Below are 12,894 nucleotides of genomic sequence, written 5' to 3' on the forward strand. Positions count from 1 at the left end.
GATTAACACTTTTCCTTTCACCACTGCTAGATATCAGAACATGTAAAGTGCTTACAAGCTCTATTAAACTTGTAAGCGCTGTTATAAAACTGTCCAGAATTAGTTACTTCCTAGTCCCTGACAGCTTCAGCACATTGCTTGCAAGCTACATAACTGCAGTGGTTGGACTCCTAGTCAAAAACCTGAAAATGGGTACAGCATTTAATATATTGGGTCCACATATTTACAGTGGTATGGTTTGTGGCTTGACCATTGGCATGTCATATTTGCCCAACTGCTTAGTGCCACCTGTAAGTAGAAAGAAGTAAACCATAGCTCGGTATAAATCACTTTACTGTGGTATCTTCTATTCAACTTAACATTTCCTCATTTTATTTTGTAGTTTCTATGCTGCTGAAATTGTATGTGGTCTCCAGTTCCTCCATTCAAAAGGAGTAGTATACAGGTAATAGCCGTGTTACTTATTACACTACTGTTTGGAAGCCATTGATCTATAGATTATATGAAGACATATTGTTTCATGCAAATATGACCATCCACAAGAAACATCAGTACGTCTCCAAAATACAAATAAAAATGTTTTTTCCTATTATGTTTAATGTATTTGTCTATATTTGCCCCGTATTCACATGTAAAGCGCCATGGAATAAATGGCGCTATAAAAAATGTATAATAATAAATAATAATAATTATGTGTCTGTGTAACGTGGCGCGGGGTGGTAGCCGTGGGCGAGATACTCGTCTTCCGCACCCCGGACTCTACATGAAAATGGGGGTACTAGCTGGGTGTACTTTAACTCTTAGGGACATATGTCCTGGCAGGCCGCATAATGCTGGTGAATTCAGCTGGCCAGGACCAATGATGTAAAGATTAATGAAGGAGACCACCACCCAAAAATAAGCAGTCTTTTACTTAACTATAACTTGGTGGGTATGTGCAATAGATAGCGGGTGCATAAATTCATGAATGATTCCTTCACAATACACAGCATCTTCACACTCAGCCTCTCTATCTCTTCAAGTTTACTTGTTCCTGTCTCAGGTTTCTCTGTCTTCACCACACCCAGTACATTATTACGGTCCAGGTAGTAAGAGTCCTATTCTCAACCGGCAGTTCCGCATCCTCTTCCCTCTTAAGTGAGCTAGTTTGCCAGTATGGCCAGTACATAGCTTCTCTGCTGGCTGATGCCTTGGAACTCCCGCCCAGGGCACTGTCTTCATTTCACATTCTCTGTCCCGACCTGGCTCATTTCTTCTCTGATTTATAACCTCTGGGCCATATTGCTAGGTGTCGTGTCCCAAGACCCATCTCTGGCAAATCACTCTGTCCGTCTATTGCTTTTCCTTTCTCTGCTCAGGATCACGCTATCCATTGCATCAGACTCCACTCACTTTGGGGACACCCAACTCATGCGGCTCTTCTGAGTACTCAGACCATAGGTCTGCTCTAGCTGCAAACTAGGCCCTGTCTGATTTTGCTACATAACCCCTCCCTTGCTGGGCTAGTCCCAACTCTTAACTCTATCCATACCTACACACTCTATGTTGCTGGGCAGAACACAACTCTATCACTAATAACACGTCACAATACACATTACACATCAAGATACATTATGTTAAAGGTGGAATACGCCAACCATACTCCCTTTGCCACACCTTCACTTCGTTTACATGCTCCTGACTCTCCAGTTTAGTCCTAATTCTTTATATTAAATCTAGACTCAACAACCTCCCCCCTGGGCTCCTTTTCTCTCTACTCCTTCCCGTCATTTACATTAGCCCCTCCCCTTGTACTCCACCCAACTAAATGTTTGGTTATTTTTTATCACTGCAATGTTTGTTATTTTAATAATTCTTTAATAAAAATATATTGTTGAAAAAAAAAGATACATTATGTTAATACTCTTATCTTCAAGGATATCTGAGTGATGTGCATTGTCTCACTCCCATACATAGGCTTATATGGGTGTGAGTGTGCCAAGACTCGGCCGAGTGTCGGTGACAACCGCAGCATGCTGTGATTTCACTCGCACGTAGAATACGGCCGATGTGAGCTTCCCCATAGATGAATACTGGTCCGAGTGCTGTGCGATGTTTTATCGCATAGCACTCATCCGTATTCATCGCTAGTGTGACCCCAGCCCAAGAATGATTGTTATATATGTGCTTCTTTTTGTAGCGTTTCTTTGCATGCATTTTTAGACAGCAGTGAATGCAGTAGAGATGGATAATTCTAATCTATAATTAATAATCAGTGTCAATATGAGTCAAATACTCCCAGGGCATCCCTGGGCCACATTCATATGGTTGGTAACTATTCTCCTGCATTATTTACAGTTGTAATTAAACATATTATTGTTAGATGTGGTTCTTATCTGATTTTGCACATTGGTCTGTTCATTTGTTTGCACTGGCTTACTTGTCCCTTTGTCATACTCCCATACTGTTAAGGTACCTTCACACATAACGATTTCGTTAACGATATTGTTGCTTTTTGTGACGTAGCAATGATATTGTTAACGCAATCGTTAAGCGTGACAGCGACCAACGATCAGGCCCCTGCTGGGAGATCGTTGGTCGCTGGGAATGATCAGGACCTTTTTTTGGTCGCTGATCACCCGCTGTCATCGCTGAATCGGTATGTGTGACGCCGGTCCAGCGATGTGTTCACTGCTAACCAGGGTAAATATCGCATTACTCAGTGCAGGGCCGCGGTTAGTAACCCGACATTTACCCTGGTTACCATTGTAAAAGTAAAAAAAAAAAAAACAGTACATACTCACATTCCGATGTCTGTCACGTCCCCCGGCGTCCACAGGGTTAAAACTGCTTTCGGCAGGATCGCTGCTAATGCACGCGCTGCTGCCGAGAGCTTTCCCTGCACTGTGTCAGCGCCGGCCGGCCATAAAGCAAAGCACAGTGGTGACGTCATCGCTGCTTTACGGCCGGCGCTGACACAGTGCAGGGAAAGCTCTCGGCAGCAGCGCGTGCATTAGCAGCGATCCTGCCGAAAGCAGTTTTAACCCTGTGGACGCATTAGCAGCCACCATCTAGTAGACATATACTTGCAGTACCCCCAACATATAAAATTGCACCCTGTGGAATTTATTGGACAGCTGTTCATGAATAATAAATAAAAGTTAAAATGATGTATGATCCCCTTTATCCATTTGTAGAAGCCGTCCTCTTTTCAACTTCAGCTTTTCACAGATAGTGTTATGTTTGCATCAAGAATTTGTTGAAATTTCATTGAATCCATTCTTCCCTCTAGCCATGTTCCTCTTATCTGAGCACACAAATTTCTAAGGGTGCATACGTTTTTGCATTGGCCAATCTTCCTTTTTGTCATTTTTAAAATGTAAAAAATGACAATATACCGTATGTATTGTGTATTTTTGCCACTGCATTTTCCTGCCAAAATATTCAGTGTGTGCACATACCCTAAAAGGTTGGTCATAGACTAAAAATTGCCATAAGACTTGTGTTGATAGAGGTGATTTGATGGCTCATGTCAATGAGAAAGAAGGATCAGAAGGTTTGAATTTGAGCCTGTCCTATCATTTCTACCCCTTGGAGATATCTTGTATGGTCATTGATTATACCCAATATTGGGAACACCATGAAGGAACACCATATAACATTAAATTCTATGAGGAATTATGTCTTCCTTTTTGGGCATAACTGATTGATTGTTCTATACAATTTAATCTAGCTTCACATTTCTTTGTCATATTTCAGGGACCTGAAGTTAGATAATGTACTCTTGGACATGGAAGGACATATAAAGATAGCAGACTTTGGAATGTGTAAGGAGAATATGCTCGGAGATGCCAAAACAAGTACATTCTGTGGGACACCTGATTATATTGCTCCAGAGGCATGTATTCCTTTCTGTAATTCTATTATTACCTTTTATGTTTCCTTTAAGTTTAGAGATAAGTAAATTCTTAATGCCTTCACAACATTTGATCTACCTATACAGTACAGACCAAAAGTTTGGACACACCTTCTCATTTAAAGATTTTTCTGTATTTTCATGACTATGAAAATTGTAAATTCATACTGAAGGCATCAAAACTATGAATTAACACATTGAAGCTCATCAAGAGAATGCCAAGAGTGTGCAAAGCAGTCATCAAAGCAAAAGGTGGCTACTTTGAAGAACCTAGAATATGAGACATATTTTCAGTTGTTTCACACTTTTTTGTTAAGTATATAATTCCACATGTGTTAAGTAATAGTTTTGATGCCTTCAGTGTGAATTTACAATTTTCAAAGTCATGAAAATACAGAAAAATCTTTAAATAAGAAGGTGTGTCCAAACTTTTGGTCTGTACTGTATGTCATGGTCAGAGAGGGGCTCCCCGTCCGATGATGTGTATATATGTAAGTTATGGCGTTCATGGGTGGCACAGGAGCTGTTTCAGTGCTATTGCCTCCAAGAGCTCGGCTTATGTGGTAGCCGAGTTCCAGCTGTCACAGCCAGGAGCCAGGAGCAGTCTCCAGCTGTGTAACCCTCTACATGCCACAATCAATTTCGATCACAACATTTAGGAGGCTACGAAAAGGAGGGGGCTCCCACTCCCTTCCGATCGGGGCCCCCATGACGTCATTGTGAGGACCTGATGGTCATCATGGCAACTCAAAGTCGTAATTAAAACCTCCAAGTCTATCAACGATGGTGGCCTGCTTAGACCATACGTAAAACTGACATGTATTATGCATTGCAACGCTGGTATATTGCAGTGCATTATACCAGTGACCATAGCAAAGAATGTTAAGTCCAATAGAGGCACTAAGCAAAAAAGTTTTTAAAAAGCTTTTAAAATTGTTTAAAAATATAGTAAAGTAATTATAAAAAAATGAAAAAATATTATACCCATAAATACGTATGTTTCTGTAAAAAAAATAATGAAAAAAATACACATTTGATATTGCCGCGTCCATAATGACCAGATCTTTAACCCCTTCATGACCTTGGAATTTTTCGTTTTTCCGTGTTCGTTTTTCACTCCCCTCCTTCCCAGAGCCATAACTTTTTTATTTTTCCGTCAATTTGGCCATGTGAGGGCTTATTTTATGTGGGACGAGTTGTACTTTTGAACGACATCATTGGTTTTAGCATGTCGTGTACTAGAAAGCGGGAAAAAAATTCCAAGTGCGGTGAAATTGCACAAAAAGTGCAATCCCACACTTGTTTTTTGTTCGGCTTTTTTGCTAGGTTCACTAAATGCTAAAACTGACCTGCCATTATGATTCTCCAGGTCAGTACGAGTTCATAGACACCTAACATGACTAGGTTATTTTTTATCTAAGTGGTGAAAAAAAATTCCACACTTTGCTTAAAAAAAAAAAATTGCGCCATTTTCCGATACTCGTAGCGTCTACATTTTTCGTGATCTGGAGTCGGTTGAGGGCTTATTTTTTGCGTGCCGAGATGTCGTTTTTAATGATAGCATTTTGGTGCAGATACGTTCTTTTGATCGCCCGTTATTGCATTTTAATGCAATGTCGCGGCGACCTAAAAAACGTAATTCTGGCGTTTCGAATTTTTTTCTCGCTACGCCTTTTAGCGATCGGGTTAATGCTTCTTTTTAATTGATAGATCGGGCGATTCTGAGCGTGGCGATACCAAATATGTGTAGATTTGATTTTCTTTTATTGATTTATTTTGATTGGGGCGAAAGGGGGGTGATTTAAACTTTTATATTTTTTTTATTTTTTTCACATTTTTTTTAACTTTTTTTTTTTACTTTTGCCATGCTTCAATAGCCTCCATGGGAGGCTAGAAGCAGGCACAACTCGATCGCCTCTGCTGATCGCTGCTATGTAGCAGAAATGGAGGTGTGCTGTGAGCGCCGACCACAGGGTGGCGCTCACAGCCACCGGTGATCAGTAACCATAGAGGTCTCTAGGACCTCTATGGTTACCATCCTGACACATCGCCGACCCCCGATCATGTGACGGGGTCGGCGATGACGTCATTTCCGGACGCCCGGCCGGAAGCGGTAGTTAAATGCCGCTGTCTGCGTTTGACAGTGGCATTTAACTAGTTAATAGGTGCGGGCAGATCGCGATTCTGCCCGCGCCTATTACAGGCACATGTCAGCTGTTCAAAACAGCTGACATGTCCCGGCTTTGATGCGGGCTCACCGCGGAGCCCTGCATCAAAGCAGGGGATCTGACCTCGGACGTACTATCCCGTCCGAGGTCAGAAAGGGGTTAAAACTGTCACACTAGTTAACCCCATCAGTTAACACCATAAAAAAATAAACCTGGATAAAAACTATGCTTTTTTATCAAACTGCCGAACAAAGAGTCAGAATAGAAAGTGATAAAAAAATATTATGTTTCTAAAAGTGGCACCAATAAAAACGTCAACTCTTCCCACAAAAAAAGAAGAGAAGCTCTCACATTAATCTGTCTGCAGAAATATTGAAAAATTATAGCTCTCAAAATATGGCGATGCAAACATTTTTGCAAATCAAACTGTGTCTTTTAGTGTATTATACATTTAAAAAAATATATAAACCTGATATCGCAGTAATTCAACCCGATGAATAAAGTCGTCTAAACACTTATACCGGACGAGAAACAGTGTGAAAAATAAATTAAAAACTAGTCTTGATCTGCTGTTGATTTGTTTATTCTACCTCCAAAGATCACAGTAAGGCTCGGCTAACATTTAACATGCGCTCTGCGTTGAGCGCTTACTTGGGATTTCCATTTAAATCTCTGAAATACGTGATTCGGAAGGAACCCTGGCAGAACCGTCCCTATAATGAGACAGATGGAGGAACTATGGACACCATCTGGCCTGTGATTCGAGGTGCCCATCTTTTTAAGTGTGCAGAAAAAAGCGCGGTCCACTACAGTTTTGTGCACTTCTGAAAACAAGGACATCATTGAACAGAGGCCAGACCGAGTACAGAGTAATTCTACTGCTTCATTATAGTGAATGGATCCCTCATCTTAATTACGTAATTCGAATATTTAGATGGAATCCCTGATATAAGTGGTCAGCGTAGAGCGCATGATAAATGTGATCCAAAATGTTATGTAAAATGACATCATGTCATGATTAAGGGAGCTTAGTCTCCAGAAACGCGTTGAGATTCCTACCTATATGGTTCGTGCTGAAGTCTGTATCCTCCATGTTTAAAGTTTGTGACTAAAGAAAACTCTTTTTTACGGATTCAGTGAAGCTGGACATTCCTTCTTTTTTTATACTCAAAATTAATTGCATAACATATTGTACCATTCATTTTCTCCTATTATCCCTTTTGAAATTTCAAAACATTGGGCCAAAGCAACATTTTAGTGGAAAAAATGATAACTTTCCATTGACTCAGCCCAATGTTGTACAATTCTGGGAATCACCTGCGGGTTAAAAATGTTCACTACACCCCTAGAGGAATTCTCCAAGAGGTGTAATTTCCAAAATGCGGTCACTTGTGGGGGTGACTGTTTTGGCATGTTAGGGGTTCTTCAAATGTGACATGACATCCAGAATCTATTCCAGCAAAAATTGAGCTACAGAATTCAATTGGCACTCCTCCCCTTCTGAGCCCTGCCATGTGCCCAAACAGTAGCTTTCAATCACATATGGGTATCGGTGAACTGAAAAGAAATTGTACAACAAATTGTATCGATCATGAGGAAGCATCTAGCTCCAAGGGTTCCTTAAAAAATTATTTATTAATGAATAATTTAAAAAATGACACAAACAGCATAAATGTCACAAACCCTCACAGGGGAAGTAAACAACTTGTATAGTGCATTCTCTTCTGTTACCCTTGTGAAAATGAAAAATTTGGGGCTAAAGCAACATTTTTGAGGAAAAAAAAGGAATTTTTTTTTAATTTTCATGCTTCAACATTATAAAATTCTGTGAAGCACCTGAAGTTTCAAAGTGCTCACCACAATTCGAAATAAATTTGTGGAGAGGTGTAGTTTGCAAAATTGGGTCACTTTTGGGGGTTTTACACTGTTTAAGTACATCTGGGTCCCCGCAAACATGACATTGCTTCCTCTATTGATTCCAGCTTTTTTAACGTTCCAAAAGTCAAATAGTGCTCCTTCCCTTCCGAGCTCTGCCTTGCACCCAAACAGTAGTTTTCCACCACATATGGGATATCTGTGTACTCAGGAGAAATTGCACAGAAAATTTTATGGTCCATTTTCTCCTGTTATCTTTGTGAAAATGCAAAATTAGGGGTTAAAGCAACATTTTTGTGAAAAAAAAAATTAAATGTTCGTTTTTTTTCTTACACATTGCTGTAATTCCTGTGAAGCACCTGAATGGTTAACCGCTTCGCGACATGCGCCGTACTAGTACTGCGCTGCCGGCACTGCATTAGTGCCAGCAGCAGTACTAGTACGGCGCACCGATCACCGCGGTCTCGCGCTGAGCGCCGCGGTGATCGGGTGCGGGTGTCAGCTGTATATGACAGCTGACACCCCGCAGCAATGCCCACGATCGGCGCTATCGCCGATCGCGGGCATTTAACCCCTCTGATGCCGCTGTCAGTAGTGACAGCGGCATAGAGGGGGATCGCGCAGGGACGGGGGCTCCCTGCGCTCTCCCACCGGAGCAACGCAATGAGATCGCGTTGCTCCGGTGACCCGGAAGGAGTCCCCGGATCCAAGATGGCCGCCGGACTCCTTCCGGGTCATGAAGTGACCTGGCTAGCCGGCGCCTGCTGAGAGCAGGCGCTGGAGAGCCAGCTAAGCTGCCTGTCAGATCGTTGATCTGACAGTGTGCTATGCACAGTGTCAGATCAACGATCTGATCTAATACAGAGATGTCCCACCCTGGGACAATGTTAGAAAGTAAAAAAAAAAAAAATAGAATGTGTAAAAAAAAATTAAAAAAAATCCCAAAAAAAAAAAAAAAAAACATTTCCCAATAAATCCATTTATTTATGTAAAAAAAAAAAAAAACAATAAATGTACACATATTTGGTATCACCGCGTCCGTAACGACCCGCTCTATAAAACTATCCCACTAGTTAACCCCTTCAGTGAACACCGCAAAAAAAAAAAAAAAAAAACAAGGCAAAAAACAACGCTTTATTATCATACAGGCGAACAAAAAGTGGAATAACACGCGATCAAAACGACGGATATAAATAACCATGGTACCGCTGAAAACGTCATCTTGTCCCGCAAAAAAAAAGCCGCCATACAGCATCATCAGCAGAAAATAAAAAAGTTATAGCTCTCAGAATAATGCGATGCAAAAACAATTATTTTTTTATATAAAATAGTTTTTATTGTGTAAAAGCGCCAAAACATAAAAAAAATTACATAAATGAGGTATCGCTGTAATCGTACTGACCCGAAGAATAAAACTGCTTTATCCATTTTACCACACGTGGAACGGTATAAACGCCCCCCCTAAAAGAAATTCAGGAATTGCTGGTTTTTGTTCATTCCGCCTCCCAAAAATCGGAATAAAAAGCGATCAAAAAATGTCATCTGCCCGAAAATGTTACCAATAAAAACGTCAACTCGTCCCGCAAAAAACACGATCTCACATGACTGTGTGGGCCAAAATATGGATAAATTATAGCTCTCAAAATGTGGTGATGCAAAAACTATTTTTTGCAATAAAAAGCGTCTTTTAGTGTGTGACAGCTGCCAATCATAAAAATCCGCCAAAAAAACGCTATAAAAGTAAATCAAACCCCCCTTCATCACCCCCTTAGTTAGGGAAAAATAATAAAATGTAAAAAAATGTATTTATTTCCATTTTCCCATTAGTGCTAGGGTTAGGGCTAGGGTTAGGGCTAGGGTTAGGGCTAGGGCTAGGGTTAGGGCTAGGGTTAGGGTTGGGGTTAGGGTTTCAGTTATAATTGGGGGTTTCCACTGTTTAGGCACATCAGGGGGCGTCCGATCTCAATTCCAGCCAATTCTGCTTTGAAAAAGTAAAACAGTGCTCCTTCCCTTCCGAGTTCTCCTGTGTGCCCAAACAGTGGTTCCCCCCAACATATGGGGTATCAGCGTTCTCAGGACAAGTTGGACAACAACTTTTGGGGTCCAATTTGTCCTGTTACCCTTGGGAAAATAAAAACATAGGGGATAAAATATCATTTTCGTGGAAAAAAATATATTTTTTATTTTCACGGCTCTGCGTTATAAACTGTAGTGAAACACTTGTTGGTTCAAAGCTCTCACAACACATCTAGATAAGTTCCTTGGGGGGTCTAATTTCCAATATGGGGTCACTTGTGGGGGGTTTCTACTGTTTAGGTACATCAGGGGCTCTGCAAATGCAACATGACGCCTGCAGACCAATCCATCTAAGTCTGCATTTCAAATGGCGCTCCTTCCCTTCCGAGCTCTGCCGTGCACCCAAACAGTGGTTCCCCCCAACATATGGGGTATCAGCGTTCTCAGGACAAGTTGGACAACAACTTTTGGGGTCCAATTTGTCCTGTTACCCTTGGGAAAATAAAAACATAGGGGATAAAATATCATTTTCGTGGAAAAAAAAATATTTTTTATTTTCACGGTTCTGCGTTATAAACTGTAGTGAAATACTTGTTGGTTCAAAGCTCTCACAACACATCTAGATAAGTTCCTTGGGGGGTCTAGTTTCCAATATGGGGTCACTTGTGGTGGGTTTCTACTGTTTAGGTACATCAGGGGCTCTGCAAATGCAACATGACACCTGCAGTCCATTCCATCTAAGTCTGCATTTCAAACGGTGCTCCTTCCCTTCCGAGCTCTGCCATGCACTCAAACGGTGGTTCCCCCCCACATGTGGTGTATCAGCGTACTCAGGACAAATTGGACAATAACATTTGTGGTCCAATTTCTCCTGTTACCCTTGGCAAAAAAAAAATTGCGGGCTAAAACATCATTTTGTGGAAAGAAAAAATGATTTTTTAATTTTCACAATGCTACATTCTAAACTTTAGTGAAACAATTGGGGGTTAAAAGTGCTCACCACACATCTAGATAAGTTCCATAGGGGGTCTTCTTTCCAAAATGGGGTCACTTGTGGGGGGTTTCCACTGTTAAGGCACGTCAGGGGCTCTCCAAATGCGACATGACGTCCGATCTCAATTCCAGCCAATTTTGCATTGAAAAGTCAAATGGCACTCCTTCCCTTCCGAGCTCTGCCATGCGCTCAAACAGTGGTTTATCCCCATATATGAAGTATCGACGTACTCAGGACAAATTGCACAACAACTTTTGGGGTCCAATTTATCCTTTTACCCTTGGGAAAATAAAAAATTTGGGGCAAAAAGATAATTTTTTGTGAAAATTAATAAAAAAAATTTTTTTACGGCTCTACATTATAAACTTCTGTGAAGCACTTGGAGGTTCAAAGTGCTCACCACACATCTAGATTAGTTCCTTAGGGGGTCTACTTTCCAAAATGGTGTCACTTGTGGGGGTTTCCACTGTTTAGGCACATCAGGGGCTCTCCAATCGTGACATGGGCTCCGATCTCAATTCCAGCAAATCTTGCATTGAAAAGTCAAATGGCGCTCCTTCCCTTCCGAGCTCTGCCATGTGCCCAAACAGTGGTTTACCCCCACATATGGGTTATCGGCGTACTCAGGACAAATTGTACAACGACTTTTGTGGTCCAATTTCTCCTGTTACCCTTGGTAAAATGAAACAAATTGGACCTGAAGTAAAAATTTTGTGAAAAAAAAGTTAAATGTTCAATTTTTTTAAACATTCAAAAAATTCCTGTGAAGCACCTGAAGGGTTAATAAACTTTTTGAATGTGGTTTTCAGTACCTTGAGGGGTGCAGTTTTTAGAATGGTGTTACTTTTGGGCATTTTCTGTCATATAGACCCCTCAAAGTCACTTCAAGTGTGAGGTGGTCCGTAAATAATGGTTTTGCAAATTTTGTTGCAAAAATGAGAAATCGCTGGTCAACTTTTAACCCTTATAACGTCCTAACAAAAAAAAATTATGTTTCCAAAATTGTGCTGATGTAAAGCAGACATGTGGGAAATGTTGTTTATTAACTATATTATGTGATATAACTCTCTAATTTAAGGGCATAAAAACTAAGAGTTTGAAAATTGCTAAATTTTCATAATTTCCGACAAATTTTTGTTTTTTTCACAAATAAATGCAAGTCATATCGAAGAAGTTTTACCACTATCATGAAGTACAATATGTCACGAGAAAACAGTGTCAGAATCACCAGGATCCGTTGAAGCGTTTCAGAGTTATGACCTCATAAAGTGACAGTGGTCAGAATTGTAAAAATTGGCCCTGTCACTTAGGTGAAAACAGGCTTTGGGGTGAAGGGGTTAAAGCATTACAGAGTTATTCTAACATTTGGCATGGTCAGGAAGGTAAAAACAGTTGAAGGGGTTAAATTGGTGGTCCAAAGTCAAACAAATCGCTATCTAAATAGCGCTGTAATATAAGCTATTTCTAGTATACTTGTATAAAAAAAATCACGACTGTTCCCTAACTACAGTATCTAACTGCTATCCAATTTTTTTATCCTAATTCCTGAGTGATAATGCCATGTTTGAGATGAAATGAAGTATCAACAGAACATGGGGCAGAGGTGGCGGTTGCTGTCACAGCCCATGCCTCCTCCCTGAAACAAAACATCATCAGTGAAGCTCATTTCAGGGGCTGTGTTCATCCCTACTGTGTCCCTCCCTATGAGCTGTGCACTGGTCTGTCCAGTGACAATGTCCATTCTGTTGTAAATGTGAGGGAGGGCCAGGGCCCTAGTCGTTTCTGAGACTATCTGTTTACACGCGCCCTGGCCTCCCACCACATGAAAACAGTGTCCCCTTTTTAGCGTATCTTCATCTACATAATCTGCACCATCAGGGTCCCATCTGTGCCTCCGAAGTTCTGCTGCAGGTGTTGTCGCACAAATAGAGACAGAATCCACATTC

The 12,894-nt window shown here is 40.9% G+C and overlaps 1 protein-coding gene across 1 annotated transcript in view; it reads left to right on the top strand.

Moving 5' to 3' along the window:
• Positions 1-12,894, top strand: part of PRKCQ (protein kinase C theta) — a 243,795-nt gene that overhangs the window by 205,784 nt on the left and 25,117 nt on the right. Inside the window, exons 14-15 of the mRNA XM_069765311.1 lie at positions 383-445; positions 3,739-3,877. Of these exons, the coding sequence (XP_069621412.1) occupies positions 383-445; positions 3,739-3,877 (202 nt within the window). The remainder of the gene's footprint in view (positions 1-382; positions 446-3,738; positions 3,878-12,894) is intronic.

Source organism: Ranitomeya imitator, chromosome 4 (genome assembly GCF_032444005.1).
Source record: "Ranitomeya imitator isolate aRanImi1 chromosome 4, aRanImi1.pri, whole genome shotgun sequence".
Classification (NCBI taxonomy): Eukaryota; Metazoa; Chordata; class Amphibia; order Anura; family Dendrobatidae; genus Ranitomeya; species Ranitomeya imitator.